General features: G+C 29.9%; 1 protein-coding gene across 2 annotated transcripts; it reads right to left on the bottom strand.

The window, feature by feature from the left end:
- Window positions 1-2,368: 2,368 nt before the first annotated feature.
- Ube2g1 (ubiquitin-conjugating enzyme E2G 1) lies at window positions 2,369-5,179 on the bottom strand. 2 transcript variants are annotated; one of them, XM_031994533.2, is made up of 6 exons: window positions 5,012-5,179; window positions 3,822-3,924; window positions 3,635-3,732; window positions 3,379-3,557; window positions 3,178-3,300; window positions 2,369-3,098 (listed from the first exon to the last, which is right to left on the bottom strand). In XM_031994533.2, the coding sequence occupies exons 1-5, from the start codon at window positions 5,055-5,057 to the stop codon at window positions 3,220-3,222; spliced, it is 507 nt and encodes a 168-aa protein (XP_031850393.1). In that variant the 5' UTR covers window positions 5,058-5,179; the 3' UTR covers window positions 2,369-3,098; window positions 3,178-3,219. The 2 variants fall into 2 exon arrangements, with proteins under 2 accessions (XP_031850393.1, XP_031850394.1); XM_031994534.2 differs by lacking the exon at window positions 5,012-5,179 and adding an exon at window positions 4,041-4,238.
- Between the last annotated feature and the right edge of the window lie 6,537 nt (window positions 5,180-11,716).

The following is an 11,716-nucleotide window of genomic DNA, read 5'->3' on the forward strand; positions in this document are numbered from 1 at the left end:
TATTCGGTAATAATAGAATTCTGTTTAGAAGTAAGATATTCTATCTACCGGTAAAAACATAGTCCTATGCCACTTCTACTGCTCATTCAATATGTATTTACTACTTTAAAATTTCAACCGTATGTTCTACTTATTTGACTATGTTCTGTTTTCTTCTATTGAAAGCTCTTTGCAAATTTTACTTCATAGATAAAGTTATCTATAGATTGCTTTTAACAAATACATTAGGTTATACCATTTTCACATAATGCGTTTCAACAAGCTGGCATGTTGTAGAGTCAAATTTTGTAATTAAAAAAATACAACTAAGAAGATCTCTAAACTAGGACAGACTCATTTTATTCGGTATGGAATTGGATCTTTTTTGGACTGAACATCAGAGATTCTTCTTTTTCGTTTTAGTCAAGGACTATTTTTGACTAACAATGAGTTTGATGCTGAATAATCAAAGGTTCCTGGCCACCTGAAATCTTCCTTCTTTTGACCTTACGCTATTGCTGGCCAGTGGTCAATGATTGCTAATGATCAGAAACACATCCTTCTTCCTTCTGGGTTATATGCCGATTGCAACAGCGATGAGTCGTTTACTTGTTTCCTATCATGACTGATTACGTTGCCGGATGAAAAATTAAAATTAATTTTATTTGCCTTTGTGTTTCGTTCTATAATCATTATAGATAAAGCTATAGATTATAGTATCTTGCGGTAGTATTTTAAAATTTATAGATAAGATTAAAGAAGAGACAATGCGGAAGAAAAAACAATGTTCTTTGGTTGTACATAATACTGCTACACTGCATGAACGCAATTTATTATAATCTTTGTTTATAAAACTAGGGTCGCAATACTGACTAATCACGTTTTTTTTTAGTGTTACAATATATTACATGTTTAAAAATATGCTAAAACCATAAGAACCGTAAAGCAGTTTGAATTAGTGTAAACAGAGGTTCGTGGCAGCTAAAATAGCTGTATACAATTATCCATATTTCGAAGTACTGCCCCAAATTCGTAGATACAGATAGTCCTCCTACAACACGGTTTCGCTCTAACACGATAAAATTGTTTTAGCGGAAACCCTTGTCTAACACTGTACACGGCTTCACACAGCACGGCAGTTTTTAGGAACCTATCTACCGTGTTATAGGAGGGTTACCTGTATAGTGTTGAGTATAATGAAGTAGAAGTGCATTTTTAGACAAAAAAAATGTTTCATTTATTCATACTCTGCTGGTAACGTTGCGAGTGACACAGATACGATAATGAGACTCTAAAATTACACAAAATTGGCAAACGAAAGCATATTGAATGTTAGGTCTGTTTCTTTATCTCATTGATGATATAAATATTCTTGAATGTAGCCAGGAAAAATACATGTAAGTAAGCGATATACTTGAACTAGTATATATTTTGTATTCCATTCAATTTTTTCTACCAAAGCATTTATAACTGACTCATAAATACATTTTAATATTACTTTAGTAAATAGTTCTTGAACTGACTGTCACCACAAACTTAAACTTATATCTTAAATCTGATGTTGAATATTCACAATTTCATTTTTTCATAATGCGGAGGTCGTTAAAATTATAGACCCTTTACGTCGGTATTATAGATTCCGTGGGACAATAAACTTGAAAAATGAATTATTTATACTATTTTCTATTTTTGCATATACTTGTAATTAGAAAATAGTAAATATTCAAAAATTTTTTTGAATTTTGTAACTAATATATACAGTTAATAAGCACATAATTGTATTCTTTGAATCTTTTATATCTTTTTCACAGTTGTTTCGTTTAAATATTTCCGTTGATTTTTAAATTGTATCATTAATAGTTTTCGCATTTTTTAAATCAAAGGCACCTAATAATAAATAAAATTATCATATTTTTAGTACAGTAAGTTTCATTATTAAGAATTAATGTTACTTATAAGTAACTTTTATACATAAAAGAATTTATTAAAAATTTCAATCACGTTGACTTAAGAAAACTTACCTATAAAATCAATTTTTCATACAACATTATTAATAATTTATAAAGTAAATAATTAAATCATGATATGAAATGTTATTATTGATTTGAATAATACATGGTAAAAATCTTTTGACATTATATATCTTTCAATTTACTGTTTCCGAATGTGCGAAAGTGGGTTTAACATACGACATGTTCCAACTTGTAGAATTTAATTGACAATATGAAAGTATATGTAGTTGAACAAAAATCATTTAAGTTTAAATATATTTAAGATTTAGAACCGCAAGTTTCAATAAAGATGTTGATTTGAATAATCATTTTACAAACTGGCACTGGACGAAAATGTATACAAAATCTTTGTGATGTGTACTTAATCTTACATTATGTTTAGTAGCTGTAATTAATGGTATATTTCTAATATCATTATTAGCATTATTACATTAATTAGAATTTGTTATTTTGGCAACTTACGGTTCAAATTTCACATTATCTTTACATAGCTGCAATTAAGTACAGCATAATCGACATAATGTTTGCTCAATGTCACTGTTGATTCACATATATTTCGTTTCCATTTTTACTGGCATTACATTAACGATTGTAGCATATGTTCCGTGTATTTGACTTTACAAAAATTTATTTATATATATTTACGAAAGTAAGAAAATACGAAACGACACTAGGGAATTATTATTCAATGATGATAAAAACATAAACATTTTAAATTACGAGACTTTTAGGTGTAAAGGGTTGGGCTAGCTCTTGAGCAGGAGGGACAGGGAAGTTAAGTTTATAACTATCAATATTAAGGTAATAATCGTACAGATAATTTTCTGCTTCATGTATATGTGTAAATTAGTTTTTTAGCTGTTTATTATTATGTAAAAGGTGAGCTGCATGTATTTCCTTTATGTTCTTCGTATCAATGGATGGTACGTCAGTGGCGGTGGTATAAACTTGATAGAGGTGTGTGAACTTATCTTCTATTTTCACACATGCTCTCTCTCCCTCACTTTGTATAAGGATGGGTCAGGCTTTATCCGTTTTTAGTGGCACTGAGATTCATTTAGCTTAATGCTGAGCATCGGTTTCTTTCTTACAGTGCTTACGGCTTCCCTATATCAATAAATACCAAAATCAAAGAAATCAATTCAGTTCCACATTATATATTTTCAAAAGGATTTTATATACTTACCAGAATTAAATAAGTCTTTCCATTTGAATATTTGTTCATCTCCTACAAACACTCTTCTTGGCTTTTTCTGACACACCTCGCCACCTTTCTCTTGAATTCTGTATAACTTTCCCTCCATTCTTTCTGTAATATAATTTTCATTTTTAACATTTTAATCTATTATCAATAATAGGAGTTTTTGTTAACGTAAAATATACTCACGGCAGCATCCACATTAGCAGGACTTTCATCATTAGGATCTGCAAGCATGCTAATAACACTTATGAGAATAGTCTCAACTGTGTGAACTGGTAACCACCGTTCTGAAGCTTTTTCATAGCCCCACTTATCATCTCCAGGTTCGTGTAAAATCGATATGCAAACATTACCATTCTTCTCGACTACAAACACAAAGTAATATAGTTTTTAATTATCTTTTAGGATTTATATTTTTATTTATTTGATAAATAAAACTTACTGTTTGGATGCCATATTTCTGTTATAAATTTCATTCTGGGTGGCCTAAGTGGATACTCTTTTGGAAATTCTAAGTGTGCTTTGAAGAATCCACCTTCACTAAAAGACAAAGAATAACAATATATGTATAAATACATGGGTGTGAAACTAACAATATTAAATAAATAATGTTATAAAATTAATCTTACTATAATGTATCTGGTGGACCAATAATGAGTACTTCCCACTGATATATGTCATTGTCATCTATGAGGCCTGCTGAAAACCCTTCTACTGGGTTTTTATTTAATTCTGTGGGACAAAAGAAAAAATAAATGAAGTATTTCCTTTATCCATCAACATAATTTTCTAATGAAAAGAATATTTAAAACAAAATGGAAATTTATGTGCCAATGACTATATCAAACCTGTATTTCAGGGTACTTCCACTTCAAAACTATAAGTATATTAACTGATAAATTATAATGGCACTGAAAGTATTTCCTCGTTTAAATAAACACGATACAATTAATAATACTTTCAACTTTAGACAATAGAAACATTAGAAGGACACTGTGAACACGAGGCTATATATCATTTACATAAAACGAAGTAACACTTTTGTTATTCATTCAGTATAGGTTAGGTCAAATCAAACCTTACTAAATAACCGTCAAATACACACGAGTTAATGACGGTGAGTCAGCGTTGATATGATACTCTGGGTAAGAATTTAAACGTAAAATTTGAAAGATTATGTCGACCATCGATCGAGAAATAAAATGTAAGAAATAATAGAAATACAGTGATTTTTGGAATAATTTTTAGCGTCGATCGTGCGTCAAAAGTAGTAGAGTGCGGGTTGAAGGAGGCTGACCTTCGGTGGTCGTTGCACGGCATGGTTTTCTCTGTCTTTTTTTTTTTTTAGTCGAAATCGCGTCGTGCACGATGTGACGTGCGAAAGGCTATAAATAACGTAGCTTGTAATTATTTTCGGTAACAGAGAAAACGGCCCTCGGTGTGCATGAAAATTGCGAGCGAAACGACTTATATCGTGTAAGGATATTGTTAGGGATAACCGCGATACCGAATGCTAGGTTAAAGTTATTCATGGGAGGTACACGACGGTTCCGTAGCCGTATTGATTTTCACGCCCTAATCGGGCGCAGGGCCACCGCGAGATAACGAAAGATCGAACCGGTGGCCAGATACGGTTGCAAAGGTCTCGAGGAAACTGATATCGCGAGAGAAAAAATGTTCACAAAGCAATCTTGAAGGTCGAGACACGGCGGTGAGGAGGTCGCACGAGTTTGGACTACGAAAACGGTTCCGGCTTTTCGTCGAGCTCGAATGCGTTGCACGGATCACACTTAACACTTATACTCTTTTTACTGGATACCTGCTAATTGTTTTCGTAGTAGAAGCGCGGACTGTGGCTCTGACATTAATAAAAGTTCCGTTAAATAAGACTAAAGCTGAAAACAATCACTTTTGCTTGACTGGAAAGATGGCTAGGTACGTCGCGGAAGCAATGATTGCGCATGCGCCACTACTTAAACATATGTTCTTCCGTCTCTCCTGTGCGCCGGCTTGATCAAACACCTGCGCACTCTGCTGGAGATTTTGCAAATATTGCAGATTGGGAATAACTTTTTACTATCGATAAGTAATTCTTCTTATTTGTTGAAGATAATTGAAAATTTATGAGAATCCATACCAACTGCTAATATTATAAATTCCTTCATCCCGAAATAAAATGATGTAGGATAATTATATAGAAAATGGTATTATATATGTTACTGCTGCTACCCGTCTTTAGTTTCCGAGATATTCGCAAGAATACTTAATACCATATATTCGATGCTATAAATTTAATAATTTTCTTTATGTTAGTTTAAATTAGATTTATATTAGGCTTGGACTAGATAATACACTAAAAAAACGACGGTTACATGAAATTTTTAATTATATTAGTATTCATTAATTGGAAATATTTTAGTTATAGTACGAAAAATGTATTAATATAGCTATTATAATTGAAGTTCCGGCGAAATAAAAATTCCGTAATGTATCCAGCATAATACTTTCTAGTCCCAAATCGTGGAATATTTGTCCCTGATTCCTGCTACACACATTCGATGTTGTACATTTGTGCTCCAGTTTTCAGTTTTACAAAGTTCATCTTATGATTAACAGCTACATATATAGGTACCTTCATAATTTAAGCATTTATATGATTTTCAATAGTCGGAAACTCTCAATATGTTAAGCTCCACAAGTTTACAATAACTGAGCTTACAAGCGTGAATTTAGTATATTAAGTTCTTGTAAATTCGATCGTATAAGGGGTTCCTTCATATCTAAAGATGTTGCAGAAAGCTTCGATGATATCTTATGTTGACAAACAGCTGTATACTCCTGAAAATATATTTGAGTCTCATTGAAACCTATGACTGGCACACTCACTTTTTTCTGTAGAATTACCAAAATTAGCAATAATATTACACGATTGCTTCAATTTCTGTATTTTCTAACAGAGAAATGGTAACAATAATTAAATACATGATATCAGAGTATTGTAAGCACTTTCAAAGTTATTAACTTCTGAAAGAATTTGATAGGAATTGTTTAATTAAAATGTTCTTATTTCAATTGTTCTAGTTTAACATTACTTGATATTTTTTCTAATTATGAAAATTCTATCTTTTACTTTTGTTTCAACCTTTTTATCGATATTTTCTTTCAAATTTTCCTGACAAGATCAATCATACTGCTCTACGCAACTATTAAATTCGTCTGAATTAAACATATCAACTTAGTTTATATTGACTGTAATTTAAATAATATTACACTATCCAACGCGATTTTTTATCTGCAATACCCAAATAGTGATTCTTATAGAGTTTCTGGTTCTAAACACGAATCCGGAAAAAGAATTGCTCTGTCACTTTATTTTTAAACTTTCGAAAAACACAGGTTTTTTAACCTGTTCGAATGTAAAACCGTTCTCACACTTTTTGTGGTAAGTTTCTTTTTCAGAAATATCTTCAAAATTCAATACTGTGTAGAAAATTCGTGTTAGGTAAAGTACTTTTCGTAAAAATGCAAAACTACTGCAGTATTTATGCATATCTGCCCTTTTCTAATGTTTGATCATCATTTAGAGGTATTGAGTAAAGTTTTATGGTAAATTTTAACCTTCTATCTGAAAATAAATATAAATATTTATTTATTTCACAGGAATCCGTAGTTTTCGAAGATTGAGAGTGAAAGAGCAATTTCGTTTTCGAATTTGTGTTTAGGATAAGAAACTCTATAAGAATCATTTTATAGACATTGCAGGTGAGAAAAGAAGTTTAAATTTGTTCGACAGTATTATTTTTCACTGTATTTATGATACTACGTTCGCAAGAACTTAATTTAATCTTTTCATACATTATGTCAACGTCCTACGAAATCATGTCGTGCGTAACTATAACTCATTATGTCGACATTTTACGTTCGGAGGAAAGGGAAATGAAAGGCTTTTATCCTCAGTAAAATTAACTAAGCAGTAAAATATGAAAAATTTCTTTCTACATTGTGCAGTCCTTTGTGATAGAACGGATAGTTCGCTTTTTTCACGCAGAAGTTCATTTTCTTGTCACTCAAAGAAAATTCATTGCATAATTATGCATCAAGAAAATTTATTGTGTTCTGTAATATCGTCTTTTATTACGAAATCGCGAATATATGTGCAAACTTATATTGCTTTGAGCTGCATTTAAAAAACTAAGACAAAATTGTTTCCGAAATGAGTATTAGATTGAAAAGAAAAAGAATTGATTTGAACTTCTCTTTTCATTGTATTATATACCGGCACAATTCGGAATTTATTCGTTTCTTTCATTCATGTTTATATTAATATTAACTTTTCTTCACAGAAATTTATATTCATCATTAAAAATATAGTTTGAAAAATAACTGTACTTTAAATAATAAACTTTGACTAGAAGTGCGTTATTATAATAATTGTTACAATAAAGAAATTCAATATTCTACTTTTAGATTTTACATTGGTATGTACCTATCATTTTTAAGTATATAAAAATTCATATTCTTTAAAATGCAGAATCAGATTTTTAATAAACGTAGAATAATAAAATTATTATTATGTTTTTAATTATATTCGTTTAAATGGTTAGCTGTTTATAGAATAATATAATTTTATTGTAATTTTTAATACTAGTATACTTTTATTGTAATTTATGTAAATTTCCTCAACTTTTGACTATCTAATGAATTTTATACAAAATATAAATACTTAAATCTTGAAAATATATTTCATTTAAATCTAAAAAAATTCTGTAATCGCATAATTTGTATGAACTGTTGCACTCGAAAATAAAATTTCACTCCATAATTAATGGATTGTTAAATTGCAAAGGTACTTATGGCTGTTAGTAACTTGTAAATGAAGCCTGTCTTATATTTTCCAATTTTCGTTTTCTTGATTTTCAATTTATTTTTGCATACATATAATATTACTTCTTAAAATTCTGATTTACTGCTAAACTTCTTGTATACTAATTTTGAATAGATATGTTACATTATTATTAAATATATTTCAAAAATTAATATTTTTCACGTCAATTTTTTTGATTGAAAATCGTTATCAAACAGGACCGAGTTTTTATTATAACTAGCTTTATATTTGAGTTTGTAAACGAATGATTCAGTTTTATTCAATATATCGGTATGATTTAATATTTTGTAATTTAATATTATGAATAATTAATAATAAGTATTTTGTCTTCTATTTTAATAGAAATGAATTTCTTATTCAAGATAATTTCATTAAATAATTGATACAGACGAAGCTTGGAAAGTATACAATGAATTCCTAAATAATTATTCGTTAAATGAGAGGTATGTTGAAAATAAAATTCCAAGAATTTTGATAAGTCATTTTTCTTTTATTATTCTGTAATATAAGATACATTGTTCGACAAACGATTATACAGACGTACAATACTCAGCAATTCGTTTTCGTGTATTTACAGTGACTTCTCGAATACTCTCCCACATTGTTCACTTCCTTAACTATTTACAAAATATTAAATGATTATATTTCTTACACGATACCAACTGGAACCACTGTTTTATAGTATTCAATTGCTCTTTTCTCTCCCTTGCACTCGCTTGCACTCTCATGCACACATTTGTCAATTTACATATACCGCCGTTATAAAAATCGGGCGCTGATATAAGCGATTTAATGAAAGGCGTGGAAAATGTTTCGACGAATTTCTCATACGTAATTATACTGTAGAAAAATCGAACGTATGCGAGACACCATACAAAGAGATCGAATGAAAGGAAGAATCTTCATAAATGAACGAAATTGCGAAACTTGGTGTGTGATAAATCTCATAAGTATGGTACACTACCGCCATCGGCCAAGAAACTCATTTTGATAGACGACGCGCGAAAAGTTTCAAACGAATATTTCTTATCGTATTTTCATCTTCTTGCCACGGCTTTCGCCATTCCGTTGAACTCGCTCGATTTGTACAAACATCCGACGTGATTTACCAGCGGGAGAAAGAGTATGGGCAACTGTAAACTATACTTCAATCGTTTTTCATCTAATGTTTTAAGGACCGGTGTATTTCTTTATTTAAACATTTTGTAAATATTTTGAAACAAAGCAACGAAACTTAAATAAGCTTGTCCTATTGCTAAAGAGTTATTATAATATGGATGATAATTCTTTACATTTATTTGTATGCGTATAATTTATAATTATAACATAATTTACTTCACATTTTTTCTGATATAGATTACTTATAAAAAATTGTTATGGAGAAATGCTTGAAAAAGTATGAAATTTATTAAAATAAACTCTGTTATAACACACGTACTTGTTAAATAAAAGAGGTGTTGAACATTTGGTATTCGTTTATATTTGGGGAATTAGAAGTATTCGTTCATTGCTTCTTCGAAAATTTTGACATTTTCATAGAATAACACCCTTGTTTAATTCATATCTGACTATTTGCGCGTCTATGTGAGTTCTTCGAATTTCAAACGAAAATAAATGTATCGTTCTTTTAATTATCATCACTGAACCAAAGAGCGACAAAAATGAACAAATTCAGTGTGAAATGGAGTACAGTAATTAAAAGTTATTATTAATGTTACTTAACTTGAGATATCGATCCTTCTGTACAAAGATATACATTCAATAGAACATTGTAATATAGTGAATTCTATGAAGTGCACGGAAATGTTCTTTTGGAACATCGACAGATCATGATCAGTCTATGAGAAACTTGAATAGCGCTTAGGTACTTGTAACAAGCCCTGGCGATTCTCGTTTAGACAAAAACGATTGAGAGTGAAAATAGAAATTTAGCCCTAACCTTTCGATAGCGTTCCTCTAACATTAAATATTACATTGTCTATCGTCAATATTATACAACGTCCAATGTTATATACAAAGTATTATAGAAAAGTTCAGTAACGTTTCATCTTGCGTGGATATCAATGTCTGATCACGACCGTTTAATAATAATTTCTATCTGGCGATCGATTACGAATTAATATTACGTGGGTTATCCTCGAATGCTTATAACTAAGTTACATTCGGCAGAATGTTCAGTTACGTTCGAATATTAATATGTACGCCGCGATTTCTTATAGGATTTTCGCTGCAACGGAAGGACGGTAGAAGCAAGTTCCGCCAATCCAATGATTTTAAGGATTGAATCAGCGTAAAATTATTTCTATCATTTCTCTCTTCTTCAAACATCCTTTCCGTCTAATGGATTATTCAATTCTTCGCTTGAGCAATTGTCGTGCATTTTCTTTTGCGCTTCTTAAAATCTGTATTACGGGAAAATGCTTAACTCTTTGCCTTTTAATATCAAGTAGGACTCGTGATGAAGCTTTGAAACTGAATTTAACGAGTATTACTTTATGTTTTTCAAATCGAAATCACATTTTCTTTTCTCTTGCCAATATTTAACATTCACAATAAAAGTAAAAACATGTTTTTTATAATTAATTATTAAGGATAATAGAAAGTTAAGGGGGACAGTTGCGAAAGAAATCGTAAGGCAAGGAGTTAGATCAGTGACTATCTTTCTTGAAAAAACAAAAATAATTGTCTGCACTTGTTTATCAAAAAAATAAACAAAATAAATAGAAAAACCCTTACTCGTATTATGATTCAATTTCTGAAACATTATTATAATCTTTCTTTAATAATTTACATAAAAATGAGAAGTTACTATATGTCTAATTGTAAAGAAATAAGAATAATTTTACACGGATTTATTGATCACTAGTTTAAATGATTTTGTAGTATCCATATGCAACAAGTTAAACTAAAATTGTATAAAAATAGGTGACAGAGTTGTTGAATTATTGGTGTGACTTTCTTTGAAAACTGCAAACAGTGAAGTAGATTGTTTAATTCGATAAACTTGGTGAATAAAAGATTGAGACTTTCGTGTTTATTTCAAAAGCGAAGATCTATAAATTGGAATCCCGCTGGAGATTTTTCTTATAAAATTGTTGCGTTAAAGTTTTGTGGCGGCCGACGAGTGCTTTGAACTTCGTTATATTTCCCTAAGGTATAGAAGAAGAAACCAGAACGTAAGGATACGAGATCAAGAGATGTGTGCGAAGGAAATCTTATGAAATAAGAAATTTCAAAGTGACAGTATCTACAATGGGAATACAAGTTGTGTTTAAACATGTTATTATAGAATCGCTTTGTTATAAAATCATATTAAAATCAATTACGATAATAATAGTATAGGAAAAATTAATGAAATATTGCTACTTTGAAAAAAACAATTTAAAGTATAAAAACCCTCAATTTTTTTATCATGAAAAGAAGATGTAAAATATAAAAATCCTTATTCGTCATGAATTTTATTGTGAAAATTACAAAACATTAGTTCTTGAATTAAAAGGAACTTGCTTTTTTCTTAGATAAAAAAAAATAGTTTAATAAAATTATATTATATTATACTAGTCTTTAATTATACATAATTATAATACATAATTTATAATTTACTTTTTAAATATTTTACTCCATTATGTCCATACGTCT

The sequence above is a fragment of the Nomia melanderi genome, chromosome 11, assembly GCF_051020985.1.
Source record: "Nomia melanderi isolate GNS246 chromosome 11, iyNomMela1, whole genome shotgun sequence".
NCBI classification, from domain to species: domain Eukaryota; kingdom Metazoa; phylum Arthropoda; class Insecta; order Hymenoptera; family Halictidae; genus Nomia; species Nomia melanderi.